The sequence below is a fragment of the Vipera ursinii genome, assembly GCF_947247035.1.
Source record: "Vipera ursinii genome assembly, chromosome: 8".
NCBI classification, from domain to species: Eukaryota; Metazoa; Chordata; class Lepidosauria; order Squamata; family Viperidae; genus Vipera; species Vipera ursinii.
Window position 1 is genome coordinate 24,853,075 of NC_139519.1, and position 14,983 is coordinate 24,868,057.

The 14,983-nt window shown below is 46.0% G+C and overlaps 1 protein-coding gene across 1 annotated transcript in view; it reads left to right on the forward strand.

The window, feature by feature from the left end:
- NCAM1 (neural cell adhesion molecule 1) overlaps positions 1–14,983 on the forward strand; it is a gene marked incomplete at its 5' end in the record, with an annotated part of 125,953 nt that overhangs the window by 83,199 nt on the left and 27,771 nt on the right. Inside the window, 8 exons of the mRNA XM_083368150.1 lie at positions 781–898; positions 1,452–1,621; positions 2,141–2,283; positions 7,787–7,816; positions 10,515–10,665; positions 11,687–11,871; positions 12,487–12,583; positions 12,905–13,075. Of these exons, the coding sequence (XP_083224276.1) occupies positions 781–898; positions 1,452–1,621; positions 2,141–2,283; positions 7,787–7,816; positions 10,515–10,665; positions 11,687–11,871; positions 12,487–12,583; positions 12,905–13,075 (1,065 nt within the window). The remainder of the gene's footprint in view (positions 1–780; positions 899–1,451; positions 1,622–2,140; positions 2,284–7,786; positions 7,817–10,514; positions 10,666–11,686; positions 11,872–12,486; positions 12,584–12,904; positions 13,076–14,983) is intronic.

A 14,983-nucleotide genomic window follows, 5' to 3' on the forward strand; every position in this document is an offset into this window, starting at 1 on the left:
AGGTAGCTTTAGGACTCTTGACAGCCGATCACCTAAACCTGAGCAATTAAAGTGGGCATCCTTTTCAGGGAAAGCTGAACTCTAAATGTTTTATTTCTCCTGTTCTGCTCTGCGTTAATTATGTCTTTAAGCAGCCACATGCAGCAATGCAACCAGTACGATGCTAACAAACCTTAAAGTAGCAGATGGCTCTTTGGACATGTTTCGGATTTGGGCCCGTGTTTTTTCCTAGACAAGCACTGCAGAAAGAGCCTGTTCAGAAGATGGAGCTTACTTTTAGCTTTAATTAAAGAAGAGAAGGCAGCTAACTTTGCTTCCACTGCTTTTGGACTTTGTGCTTCAGGTGGAAAAAGGAATGAAACTTTGGTTTTGCTGACTAATAGTTTTTGTTGTTGTTGTAGAAATGGCTAGTAAATATGACTATATAAAAGTAAAAAGTTGTGGTTATGTGTTATTACCTTATTCTACTGTGCTAAAACAAGTTGGAAGTCGGTGCTTTTCTTTCTTGCCCCTTTTCACCCTACACTTTTTCCTCTTCCCTTTTACCTTTCTTACTTTCTCATTTTCATTTTCCTTTGTGCTTTATATTTTGATAAAATGATATTTTTTAAAAAAGAAGAGGAAGCTTATAGGTTCGAAGTGCAGCTGCCCTCCAATTCTAGAGTAATCCGCCGGTTGGAATCGGGCCAAGAAAGTAGCCGAGGGGTGAGCGTAGAAGAGAGACCCCCAAATGCCACTGAAGGCCGGCAGAGCTGATTCCACTTTCCCCTTTCCTTCCAGTGCCGCCCACGGTTCGCTCTCGGCAGGGGACGGTCAACGCCACCGCCAACCTCAGCCAGTCGGTCAAACTGGTGTGTGAGGCTGATGGCTTCCCAGAACCCATCGTCAGCTGGACCAAGTAAGGGGGGTTTGCGTGTGCCTTTTTGGAGGGAGGAACTGGGGCTGCTCATTTATTAATTTGTATCCCATCGTTACCCTTTTTATAAGGTAGCAAACACACCCGACACCTCCTCCTCCTATTTTCCCCTGCACCACAACCCTGTGAGGTGAGTTGGGCTGAGAGAGAGAGGGACTAAAGTCACCCAGCCAGTCTTTGTGGATAAGGTGAGACTAGAACTCACCGTCTCCCGGTGATTGACCCAGAGTCACCCAGTCGGCTTTTGTGGATAAGGTGAGACTAGAACTCACCGTCTCCCGGTGATTGACCCAGAGTCACCCAGTCGGCTTTTGTGGATAAGTCAGGACTAGAACTCACCGTCTCCTGGTGATTGGTCCAAAGTCACTCAGCCGGCTTTCGTGGACAAGGCGAGACTAGAACTTACCTCCTGGTGATTGGCCCAAAGTTGTCTAGCTGGCTTTCACGCCCAAAGCGGGACAAGAACTCACCGTCTCCTGGTGAGCCAGACTCCCAGCTAATGTTCATCTCTGCCCGTGGGCTGTCGCACCTGCAGGGACGGAGAACTAATAGAACGAGGGGAGGATGAGAAGAAGTATGTCTTCAGTTATGATGGCTCTGAGCTGACCATCCACAGGGTGGAGAAGAATGATGAGGCCGAGTATGTGTGCATCGCCGAGAATAAAGCGGGAGAGCACGACGCCACCGTACACCTCAAAGTCTTTGGTAAGGGGTCCTCACAGCTCTTTGCTCTTCCTTTTTGTTTCCTTTCCTTGGTCAAAATCAGAGTCCCAGAATCAGAGACTTGATTATCCACTGGCAAATCAGGGGTAGAATGAAATCTGAATTTTTTTCAGGTAGGTCTGTGACACATATACATTTTTTTAAAGTGTCTAGTCCTTAGTGTTATAAAGCAAGTTCTGAAAGGCTGAGGACTGTGCCTAGTGAATTGCTCGTGCTGCATAGCTTTATTGCTGTTTTCTGAAAAAAAGATGACAGAAACTTTCTTTGTTTAGTTTTTATCCTGCAGTTAATTTTGACCCATTCAAATGTGCAGAATGTGTCATCCTATGCAAAATAACCCTTGTGTCATTGGATGATATGCCACTTCTCGTTCCTGTAGTAGCCCCCTTAGCAATCAGGGACCTCCTTTTGGACAGTGAACTACCAGGAGAAGGGGTCTTTAATTGCCAACTGCCAAATCAACCGGGGGGGGGGTGTCTCTTTTTTTTACTCTTTCTTTAGCAAAACCTCAGATCACCTTTGTGGAGAACAAAACTGCAATGGAGCTGGAAGACCAGATCATTCTGACCTGCGAGGCCTCTGGCGATCCCATCCCCTCCATCACCTGGAGGACCTCTTCCCGAAACATCAGCAGTGAAGAGAAGGTATGGCTTCCTCCCAGACCTGCCTGCTCACAGCCCCAGGTAGCAGAGACCAAAGACGGAGGGGGAGATAGGCCGGGACTTTGGATTCTCCTAGTTCTGCAGCTTTGCACGCTGAAATCAAAGCTTTGTAGGTCAGGCGTAGATCACGGTAATTTGCATTCAGGCAATATCAAAAATAGCTCCTGAACATCTGAAAGCACCAAGTTCTCCAGTGCTGAAGGAAGCTCGTTGTTGCAGTGGAATTGGACTAGCGGAGACGGCCCACTCCTCACATGGAAACGTGGCCAAAAGTCCTGGCTGAATCCGAGCCACGAAACCTTCGTTAGCTTGATGCCATGCAGATGTGATCACAGAAAGTTTTTTTTAAGCAGTTGGAAAGTTATCAATCAGGAGGAGGCTGTTAGTAGCGGGAAGGCCAACATTTGTTAAGGAGGAGCTGACAAAAGTCTTTCGTGCAGGGGAAGGGCTGTGACAGGAAAACAGCTAAGTCAGAGAAAATCATCTCTACCCTATTGTGAAGTGGCAAGGTACAGGTCCCAGCACAGACAGCGGGACTCTTCCTGGGAGACTCTCTGGAGAAGCGGGAGTAGTAGTCTAGCATAATGTAGAGCAGGGGTGTCCAACTTTGGCAATTTTAAGACCTGTGGACTTCAAGTCCCAGAATTCCTCAGCCATTCTGGGCGTTGGAAGTCCAGAGGTGTTAAAGCTGCCAAGATTGGACACCCCTGCCGTAGAGGGTGGTGGGGCTCAGAGAGAGACTTAGTCAGCCTTGGCTGAGAAAGGCTCTCTCAGCATCACGATGGCAGGGTGCAAATCTATTCCCAAGAAACCAGCAAGGGACGCCACATGTCTCACGGTGTTATTGTGGACAGAAGACCTTTGATGTCCTGATGGTCCTTCATCCCAGAAGATGAGGTTGACCAACTCATTGATCGCAGTTTGAAATTAGCATTTCAAGAGGGATTAACGCCAGTCTCCTAACCAAGTGAATCCACCTTCAGTGCCTTTGAAGAGCTGGTTGAAGTTGAGCCATTAAGCCATGACCAAGAGGCTTGTGATGGGCAAGGCATGACCTGAGTCATCTTGATTCCAGTCTTGGATGCTCTGGCTTCAGCGTGCACTGCCGTTCCGGCAGCTATTGTCAAATGTACACGTTGCCTTGAAGAGAGGGGGTGAGGAGGGACAAAGCAGAACCTGGAACACAATTAGTCTGGTTCTTTCCCCCTTTTCTCTTGATCGTCTGCATTTGTACTTGCGCTACACATAATTTTAGGCGAAAAAGCCGTGGCTGCGTCTGTGTTTGCTTGTTACCTGTCATTGCTCACTTCTGGAAGTTGTTTCTGTCCGTACTGGCAAAAATAATTAGCAGTTTGGAAAGAAAAGCCAAGCCCACCAACGGGATCGGGGTGTGTCTCCTGCCCTTGGGATCCGGTGGGAAAGGCAGATATTTGCAGAACCTCAGAACGGAGATCTGAAGTCCTGTAGCTACAAGATCAAACAGTACATGACTAATGCTAATATTAAAAAGGAAAGGAATTGAGATCTGAACTCAAAAGACTAATAGTGTTGCAGCATCATACTAAGAAAGGGCTCTGTCTTCTTGAGGGCTTCCTACAGGTCAGGATACTTCCTTGCCCTGGTCTTTTGGTACACCAAATGCATCTTACTCTTTTGTACCATACAGCAAGGGTCCCCAACCCTCCTGGGCTGCAGAGCAATACCGGTCTGTGGCCTATTAGGAATTGGGCCACATGAAACCCTACTGTAAACTGTGCGTGTGAGGAATCTAGATGGTGCACAAAACCCGTCCCCCCTTCCCAGTCCATGGAAAACTGGACCAGTCCAGGAAACTGGTCTCTGGTGCCAAAAAAGTTGGGGACCGCTGTCATACAGGGATAGTCATGGCACACAAGATGAAAGATTTTTGAGGACAGTACAACTTGTTAATGGACTGCTGGAGATCATTTATGGCAAGACTCATCCTTGGGTCCAGTTTTTAGAATTCACAAGGAGAAATAAATGGGACATAGCTCAGTTGTAGAAATCCTTTTGATTCCAGCTAGGATTGGAAAGGTTTCAGATCTGATCATCCAGACAACCCCATTGCCAGAGTGCAGAGTTTCAGCCTTATCTGGCCTTCTTGCTGGATAAATGTTTAGATACGATAATCCAACATCAGTTCAAGGAAGGCTGGTGTAGACCTGACCTAGCTAGACCTGGCTTAAGGGAAGGCAATTCCATAGTCTTTCAGCACAAATGACATGGGAAGGATGACGTGTTTCACACGCAGAATAGTACAAAGGAGCAGGTAAGTTCACCATGACATTTTTCCCTTGAAAATACTACCTTTCTGTAGAGGACTCTTCAAAGGAATGACTGTCAAACTGCTAATTATTTTTGAAACATTCACCTCTATGGTTGGACAATCGATACCAAAGAACTGCGAAAGTTCGTTTTTGGAAGGATAATTTCTTATGTGGAGCCAGTGGGCTGGAAGTCTTGTTTGATGCATGCTGCTCAGAGCTGCAGCTGTTATTTTGTTTTCAGCAGTGTGTGGCCTCTGCATTTTATCCTGGTTTGGTTGCCAACTATCTCCTGCGCATTTCTCAGTTGCCTGCACTGTAGCCTTCTTGTTAATGCCCCCCTGCCTTCCAAGTGCAATGAAGCAGAACGATAGTGAGGGATCCTCTGGGGTTATCAGTGCTCAAAACAAACAGCAACCATTATCAATGGCTCGGTGGGATTCAAATATCTGAACAACCGGTTCTCTGCATGGATGCCACTTTCAGAAGTCCGTTCTGGGCCTGGGAGGCCTCCCTGGCTCAGAACGGACTCCCAGAAGTGGCATCCACGCACTTCCGGCGGTCCGCTCTCAGCCTTGCGAAAAAGGGCTAGGCCATCAGCCGGTTCGCCAAAGTCAACAAAAAATTAGCTACCGGTTCTACTGAACCGATGCGAACTGGCTGAATCCCACCACTACAATGGTTGTTTAAAAAGGAAAGAAAGAAGAAGGGATCAGTTTATTACAGAGTTTCTTGATTTAGTGCCTTCCAGATGTTTTGGACCAATCTGGATGATAGAGGAGGGGGAAGTTTGGTTTATCACACTATGCAAATAATTGCCTTTGTTTTTCAGTGATTTTATGTTATTTTATTGTTACATTCTCATCTTTTCTCATGGGAGGCCAAGTCAGCATTCCTGGGAAGGGGGGGAAACTCCCTTAATTTTATCCCTGCAGCGGTTATCCTGTATGATAGACAGGGTAGAAATAATATATGACTGCCTCAGAGTCATCCAATGAACCTAGTGCTTAAATAGGGACTTGAACCCGGGTCTGTCAGCTACAGCGCCCTGGGGATGGAATCACCAGTTGATGATGTTTAACACCCACAGCGGGTGTTCCCCCATCTTTGCTTGAGGTTAATCTTCTTCTCTGACCTCTGTGGGCTGAGCACAAGCCTTGGGTTTGGAGGATCTCTTTATCTGATAGTTGGTGGTAGATTGTTTTCGTGAAACCTTTAACCGTAATTCCCCCGCTTTCCTTCTAAACATCAGTCATTTTAGCAATTCTGTCCAGATGGAATTGGAAATCTGAGGTTTTCAGGGTGGCCAGTCCTAATTTTGAGGATCTAAACTTTATGGTTCAGGAATTGAGCAGGGGTGGGTAATCACATCTTCTAGAGCAGGGGATGTCCAACCTTGGCAACTTCAAGACCTGTGGACTTCAACTCCCAGAATTCCCCAGCCAGCATAGAATAGCATAGCTGTCTGGCTAGGGAATTCTGGGAGTTGAAGTCCACAGGTCTTGAAGTTGCCAAAGTTGGACACCTGTGCTCTAGTGCCAGAGCTTTGATTGTAACTGCTTGGGGTAGCAATTCTTTGCTGAATTCGGTGGCCACCACTATAGGTAAAAAACGGTGGATGTATGATTATTCTTAAAAAAAAACTTTGCAAAAAACATGTTACCTCTGCCAGTTAAGTGTCATGTTATAAAAAGAGCCTATAAACCTGGGGTAAATATCAGTAATAGTCGTAAGCGTGATTCTCTTTTCCAGAAGACCTTTGGGGAAGATTCTGCTAACTAACTCCATCATTTACTTATATTTTACCACTCAAATCTGCCATAGTTATTTGTAAAGTGACACATAAAGTTATGGCACTTTTTATTTTAAACTTTCATCTGATTGACAGTGCCTCCATCCAACAAAACAAATTACATTTCTTTTTAAAGGTGATCTTCAAAAATCCAGCTCACTTTTTCCCCTCAGAACTGCCTGGATTCTGTGAGAGTTATCCACATAACTATAATTTAAAAATAAATAGCAGCCTTGTAAACTATGTGTTTATATGTTAGAAAGTGCTTCCTATTCCCGTTCCTTATGAAAATTAGGCTCCATATTATGAAAATAGAGATATGGTTTTTCTAAAGCTATATAAGGGATTTTTGAAGCCTAGAACTCTTTGGTTCATAGCTGACACTTATTATCAGAAGAAAATGCTCCTTCTCCATGGTCCCCCCTCCCCCATTATATTTGGGAAAAGCATCAGACAACTGAGCGCTAATGGCCTCTTGGATGGATTTTATTTCAGTTTTATGATGGCATTGAACTATAACAATGAGATGTCCATCCACTGAATTTAAATTCTTGTGTGAATATCTGGAGCAGTTGTTACTTGCAGTGTGGACTGGATTTGTCTCTGGTGAAGGGAAGGGGTTCCCCACCACTCTCGGCAGCCTATAAATCAGGGGTGTCCAAACTTAGCCACGTTAGTTAAGACTTGTGGACTTCAACTCCCAGAATTCCTCATCCTGCATTGAATTCTGGGAGTTGAAGTCCACAAGTCTTAACGTGGACAAGCTTGGACATTCCTGCTCTAAATCAAAGTTAAGACATTTGTTTGTTTGTGTGTTTGCTAGGAGAGCTGGTGTTGTGGATGTGGCATGCGAGACAACAGTCACTGTTTACTGGGGAAGCCTTGGAATAACCATGCCGTGTTGGTCCCCTTCTCCTCCAGCATCCCATTTGTCTCTTGGGCGTCTGGTTTTATGTCATGCTTTCTGTCTGTGGTCCCCTTCACTGCAGCAGATCAAGTTGGGAAAGCAACAGGTTGAGGCACAAGCCGAATGCTTGGCAACATTAAAAAAAAAATCTCCAGCATCCGTTACCCTTCAGTAGCTTTATGGTGTTTGATCAGTTGGGTTTCTGCGTTTCTGAAAAGAACCGATAGATATTCGGGAAGGGAGGTAGTTTTTTATTCCATTAGTAAGTCACCTTCCTTGCACATCTGCCTTACCTATTTTGATTTTGCATGTGCACGGAATGAAGGGGGAAGCATAAACGGTGGGAACTGAAATGGGTGAGGGGGTGGGCTGGCGGGGGGGGAAGGACAGCACAACATATGTAAGAAATTTATTATTCTTTGTGTGTCTCTGTGTGTGTGTGTTTGTGTGTGTGTGTGTGTGTGCGTGTGTGTGTGTGTTTTATTTATCTATTCTTTCCAGGCTTCATGGACCAGGCCCGAGAAACAAGAGGTATTAGCTTACCAGACCAATAGTTCATTTTATCTAGCTTTACGTATCTATCATTTTGTAAATATTTAGCTTTTGCAAAATAACCAATTGATTGTAGAAGTAACAAAGCCAGCTAAAAGCTAGTGTTAACAATGTAACTTCACCGATGCTGAGCATATAAATTCAGCTGGAATATATATCAACCCGGTAACTCAAAACTGCGTTCTATCCTAGTGGATGTTGAAGTGAGCCAGCATCCTCTCTTAAAACGGACCAAATCTTGGCTAGTTCTCACTTGCTCCTTGGGACGCTGGTGGATTTAAAAGGGTCCCATAGCTTTTCCATGACAATATGCAACGTCAAATTCACAAAGTTTGGAGCTGCTGAGGCGCAAATGTCTTAAAATACCTAAAGCGCTTGCATTCCCTGGGACCAAAGCTATTCCTCTCTATCCACCAATTCATATGTTTGCTCATTTCTTTCCAATTAGACACAGTCTGTTCTCTTTTAATGCTTGCATCGCATTCCATCTCAGAAGCAAAGCAACGGTCCTGTCTCCCAGTTGCACCCATTTCAGAAAAGGGCCCTCTAGATCAGGAGTCTGCAAACCTGCCAACTTTTAAGACTTGTGGACTTCAACTCCCAGAATTCCCAGCCAGCATGGTTGGTAGCTGAAGCTTTAAGCAGCAACTTATTTTCAGGAAGAAAATGCCCTTTTCCCATGGTTTTGTTCCCACTACTATATTTTGGAAAAGCCTCAGTCAGGACTGATGGTTAATGGTCCTTTGGATGGATTTTGTTTCAGTTTTATGTTGTTGAAATAATATAGCATGGAGGCTGGCTGGCTGGCTAGGGAATTCTGGGAATTGAAGTCCACAATCCTTAAAGTTGCCAAGTTCGGAGAACCTTGCTCTAGATCAGAGTTTCTGGCTTCTGGGCTGGGCTTCTTGTGCATATTTAATGGGCCACCACATGTTCCTTAATGTAACCCAAAAGAATGAAATGCGGGCCTTAGTTGCTAATCGAATTTGCATCTGGGGGAGGGTAGCCATGGCTGTGGGGACCCCAAATTTCCACTTCAAGAAGGGGGACGAGAATCGAAAGCAGAAAGAGCTTTTGTCATAAGATGCTCTTCACCTGGGCTTGGGCAGAGCGAACAAATCCTGAATTGCACGAAGACAAATGTGAGGGAGGTAGTGATCTTTGTGTGGTGGATGGAGCTGGGCTGATGCGCGAGACTCTTCCTCTGCCCACAGAAGGGATCCTTCCTGTTCAGTGTGCAACTGATAACATGGGGATGGTTCTGCTCACTTGAGACAATTTCTGTGCAGGTGGAAGTGAGAATCTTAGGTTTCCAGGATGGCCAGTCCTTAATTTTGAGGATCTAAAATTTATGGTTCAGGAATTCAGCAGAGATGGGCAAACGGCAAAGGCCATTCCAAGGACACAGTTTTTAAATTGCCTCTTCCCAAATCCTAGGCTGCATCCAAAGGAGTTTGCAGCAGGACCCCCTTGGCTGATTTGCATGGGTTTAGGTTGGGAATGGCTGCCAGGCCTGTTTTGGCATCTCTGCAGCAGCCATCTTCTGCCTGTATCTGTTGCCATGGCAGCACCCGATCAAACCGGGCCTTTCAGCTCTCTGTGTGTGCGTGTGTTCCCTTTGGGGTTGGAACAAGCACAAGAAAGCGGGGTGACGTTTCCCTTTTGGAATGCTGATTCAGGGAACTCTTTTGGGTTCGTCGTCTCTTCTCCGGTGGATTTGAGAAGGATGAATGTGCAGGTATTGTGCAGGTGTCCCTGGATCTTTACATTACCTGTGAAGGGAGAACGGGCAGGTGTCTCCTTTTTAGCCGGCCTATAATTCCCTCAAAAGAGGAAAAAATCTCATGAAACTGGCAGATTGAGAAGGAAGGGCGCTGAAGTCCAGGCAAGCCGTATAAAACGTGGTCTCTCTTAGGAGAGGGACAGGTGTCATTCATCCAGGGATAGCTGGGAAAGCTCTCCTAGAAGCTCGTTGGTGCCAGCTTCCTTCTTCAAGGGTATCGCAAACCTTCCCTTCATCTTCAGCCTTAAACCCAGGCCCATTACTACTTTGCTTCAAGGAAGCTGAACGTCCTTGCCGTAGCATTTCCACAGACCTTCCGGGAAGTGGAGGAATGAACTGTCTCATTAGTCGGAACCAGGACAACAAACCTATTTCACAATGGTAAAATAAGGGGTGGGGGGGGGAGATGAGGGAAAACAGAAAGGTTCTGAGTTAGCAGCAAAGGGCGTGAAGAAATGCGGCTTGAAGGCATCTGTGTTGCAAACAAATCTTAGAAAGGAAAAGCAAAGGAAAGGAAGGGGATCCAGAGAAGAGGGAACAACACCTTAAAGGGACAGGAGGTCATTGAGAGGCTGGACCGCACAGAAGCCAGCCAACCAGGTTTGTCTGGCCGGTAAAGATGGGAAGGACAAGAAGTAGGAGAACGACCAATTAGGTCCATCTGGCGGCTTAGCTTGGACTGAGCCGGTTGCCAATCCATTGCAGTCCAGACTGGAATTTCCGAAACTGGCTTAGGAAACTGCCAGGACCTCACGGGAGGCAAGCAGCTTAATCCGCAGGGCGGAATTGACCTGCCGAAGGGGTATTTTCTGCATAACCAGCATTGGCTCCGTTCCAGAATTCACGCCTTCCAGCATACCCACCTTCTGAGACTTCTCCTCTCTTTCCTGCTAGACCCTAGATGGACACATTGAAGTCCGCAGCCACGCCCGTGTCTCTTCTCTGACCCTGAAGGACATTCAGTACACGGATGCCGGGGAGTATACCTGCATAGCCAGCAACACCATTGGGCAAGATTCCCAAGTCATGTACCTAGAAGTCCAGTGTAAGTTGAGTCATTCGACCCTTGCTCCAGGTAGAGCCAACTCCTGTGTTTCTCCTTCTCTTCCAACTCATGGGATGGAAACCGTGATCAATGGCAGAATAAAGAGCAAGAATCAGAACAGGAAAGGGTCATTCTGAGCTGGAGACAGAAGTTCGTGTGACGAACGTTTATGGAATACCTGGGAGACTTGAGGAGGGGTAGAAAGGGAGAGAGAACGAAAGGAACTGGGAAAGAGAGCACCTCGTCATCCACTGATATTGACTGGCCATATGGCCAAGTGGCAAGAATCAAAGACAGCAAGCCAAACTAACCGATATTAACTCAAGCTTGTTGTCCATCGTTACATTGAGGAAGTGTATACTTATATTGGGTTGGAGTTTTCATGAGCAGAGATAGTGTACTTCTGCGGTGTACTTCTGATTGTGGTGTACTCCTACATATACTAACAGAAGTACTACTACAGTGTACTTCAGATTGTAATAAATAGGGCAAAAGAGAGGGAGGATTTTTGCTTGTGAAGTCAGCTGATGAGCTGGAGTAATGTTTGCTTCTAGGTGGCCACTCTTAGGAACATATTGTTGAGTAAAGGGACCTGTAGCTGTGTTTGTACAGTATGTCCCGTTGAAGCTTCATTCTTCTTGCACATTGCCCAGGTTTCCTAGTTACCTTGATTTCTCAACAATCCAATATAGGAGATGTCTGATGCTCGGCAAAGAACTGACTGCATCTGCCTACAGACATGCTCAAGAGTTTGAATGATCTGCAGCTTAAGGTCTTGTGCCCCAAATAAATGAACTGCTTAAGATCTTGCAAGGAATACAGCATGGCGTATTTGTGGGCTGCGTGCCCAGGATCCTTTGCTTTGGCCTTATTGGCTGAATCTGCCTGGGGTATCATCTAGAGAAGCATTAGTTGCCATAGCAGAATTAGGCAAACAGGGTGGGTGGGAAGAAGGGGTAAGAAGATGGGGAGATGTTCTTGATGCCTTCTCCTGGAGACTGACTTCAACGTTGCTCCCCAGATGCCCCAAAGTTGCAGGGCCCTGTGGCGGTTTACACCTGGGAAGGTAACCCCGCAAACATCACCTGCGAAGTCTTTGCTTACCCCAGCGCTGTCATCTCATGGTTCCGGGATGGACAGCTGCTGCCCAGCTCCAACTACAGCAACATCCGGATCTACAACACACCAGCCGCCAGTTACCTGGAGGTGAGAGCCGGGAAGGGGCGGGCTGTATCTGTGGGCGCACAGGAAGATGTGCAAAGGACACAGGAAATAAGGCCAAGATGGCAGTGCTCAGGCAACCCCATCCCAGTTGACACTTGGCACATGTTTAGAGTGCTTCAGACAGTTACAGGGTCGCCCGAGAGCTGTGGAAGTGCTCATGAGCAGCTTTGCTCCCTTCCCAGCATCCAAGTTTGGTGTGCAACCTTTACATATGTTATGTTTGATCTCCTTTCTTCCAGGCTGACAGCTAGTTCACTCTTCCTCCTCCTCCTCCTCCTCCTCCTCCTCCATTAATTGCTTGGTTTTGATTAGTTTTTGAAAATAATGGGTCATGTCTGTTTCCACAAATTCTATAAATTTGTGGTGTGCAAAAATGTGCCTTCCTTCCTTCTCTTCTGACGCTGTTCCTAATCATCCGTTCTGGTAGCCTGAGAATGGCCAGGCTGCCAATTACCTGCCTAATTTCTGTGCACCGTATGGACTTGGACAGTCCTTAAACTGTCTTCTTTTCTGATTGACAAAAATCCAAAATGCCTGCTTAGTTTTTCTTCCTAAGAAGCCTTCTCTGACTCACCTGGTCAGTCTCCTTATTTTCAGGTGACGCCATATTCAGAAAACGATTTCGGGAATTACAACTGCACAGCAGCCAACCGGATTGGCCAGGAATCTTCCGAGTTCATCCTTGTGCAAGCAGGTTAGTTTGGATTGGTCTTCTCTTTATTTGGAATAAATCAGGGCTCTCCAAACTTGGCGACTTTAAGACTTGTGGACTTCAACTCCCAGAATTCCCTAGCCAACTCATGGCTGGCTGGGCAATTCTGGGAGTTGAAGTCCACAAGTCTTAAAGTTGCCAAGTTTGGAGAGCCCTGGAATAAATCAAAGGAGGAAGAAAGCGTATTCTGACAACATTTACCGTTTGATCTCCCAGGCTTCCTCAGTGAGTGGCTCCTGCTGGGATCAGAATCTCAGCCTAGTCTGTGCCTGACCTCCTTTTTCCGCTTCCCTTCCTCTGCAGATACTCCCTCTGCGCCTTCCATTGAGAAAGTGGAGCCCTACTCCAGCACAGCCCAGATCAAGTTTGATGAACCGGAGGCCAGCGGGGGGGTCCCCATCCTCTGGTACAAGGCCGAGTGGCGAGCCATCGGGGAGGAAGACTGGCACACCCGGATCTACGATGCCAAAGAAGGTGAGGTGGCAGAACCTGTCCTATATTTATGATCTGTTTATTTGTAAAATTTATTGAGCGTCCCATCTTATCTCAAGGTAACTCTGGGGGGCTTACAATCATGATGATGATGATGGTGGTGATAAAGTTGGAAGGGACCTTGGAGGTCATCTAGTCCAACCCCATCCTCAGGCTGGAAAGCCTATATCATTTCAGACAAATGGCTATCCAGTCTCTTCTTAAAAACTTCCAGTGTTGGAGCATTCACCGCTTCTGGAGGCAGAAAACTAACCCAAACCAAAAACGTATATAGACTAAAAAGTTAACACAAAAAGTCAAACACTGAAGCACAATTAAGCGATGGGCGGGAGGGCAGAAGCAGGGTGAGGGGGGGGGCAACGGCAACGTTTCAATTCTGGCTGATAAGACAGATCTGTTTTGATCCTTTTATTGGTCGCATTTACAACTCTTCTCCCCTTCCCCCCCAAAAAAAGGCTGAAGTAGCCAGCGGGAAACATGAAGGCAGAACCAAAAAATTTGAAAACATTAATTCTTAAATGCCACAAAGCACTAGGGAAGAAACAGTAGCAGCCTCCAAATACAACTCCCGAATCCTGTAGACTTTTTTCTAAGAAGCAGATAATTTCCCCCCGAAATAAGCGCTGACCTTTCTTGGCGAAATAAAGCCTCGGTGCACCTACAGAAAATGTCTTCTGCCTCAGTCAAATTTAGATGGATTCCTGGGGATCATGCAAATGGGAGACTCAATCATCCAGGCCAAAAGTACCTTAAAAGGTTAAATCCTGGCAACTGGACCAAAGTTTATTAAAACTGAGATGTCAAAATAAGGATTTGGATAGGCAGAGAGTCAGAGTGTTTGGTGCAGTCGCCAGGATTTAACCTTTTTATATTCTTTTGCCATGACTTTCATTTACATGTTGCTTTTTCATTTTAGGAAGAAACACACACACACACGCACGCACACACACACACACACACACATACACACACACAGAGTATGTATGGCAAGAGCTGGTTCTTTCCAACGATTCTCTGTCCAAACCTTCATTTTGACTGAAGAAGTTACTTGGATGAGTAGCAAAAGGTTTCGGTTTTCATAAACTTTGGTCCAGTTGTCAGGATTTAACCTTTTTAGATATTCCCTGGGATCCTCTGGAATGAATGGACCTTTATTGTTAAAGTACAACCATGTATACATTGAGATTGGCTGAGCCTCTGATGAATGTTGCAAGAGACTGCCTCTTCCAATTGAACAGAGCCCAGTCCCGCCTGTCCAGTTTTTACCGAGAACTGTGATTTGCTTTTAGAAAAATATCTTTTTTTCTCTAATAAAAATGTGGCATGTGAGCCTTTTTAATAGTCTGGTGACCACAGTGTGGACCACAGTTCTTTCCAAGTTCCCATCTAAGAGATTCTATACAGGTGTTCAATGGGTATAATTATGTAGCTGCGGTCAAGGCGTGTTTCAGCGTGAGAAGCATAACTGTCTATTCTGTGTACTAAACTGGGGTCTCCAAACTTGGCAACTTTAAGACTTGTGGACTTCAACTCCCAGAATTCTCCAACTCCCTCTGGGAGCTGGTCCACAAGGTTACCTAGTTTGGAGACCCCCCAGTCTAAACGAAGCCGGCCTTTCTTTGCCTTCCTAATGGCATAGACCACTGATGGCGGACCTTTTGGAGACCAAGTGCCCAAGCTGCAATCCAAAACCCATTTATGTATCGTCGGGTGATGGGTGGGCGTAGCCCATTGGGTGAGTGTGGCCCATTGAGTGGGCGTAGCCCATTGGGTGAGTGTGGCCCATTGAGTGTGTGTGTCTGTGGTGGTAATGGCAGACTGGGTGGGACTAAAAAGTTCAATCAGTCAATTTCAACTTTGTAAGATCTTTTTTTCTCCTGCAAGAAGTTA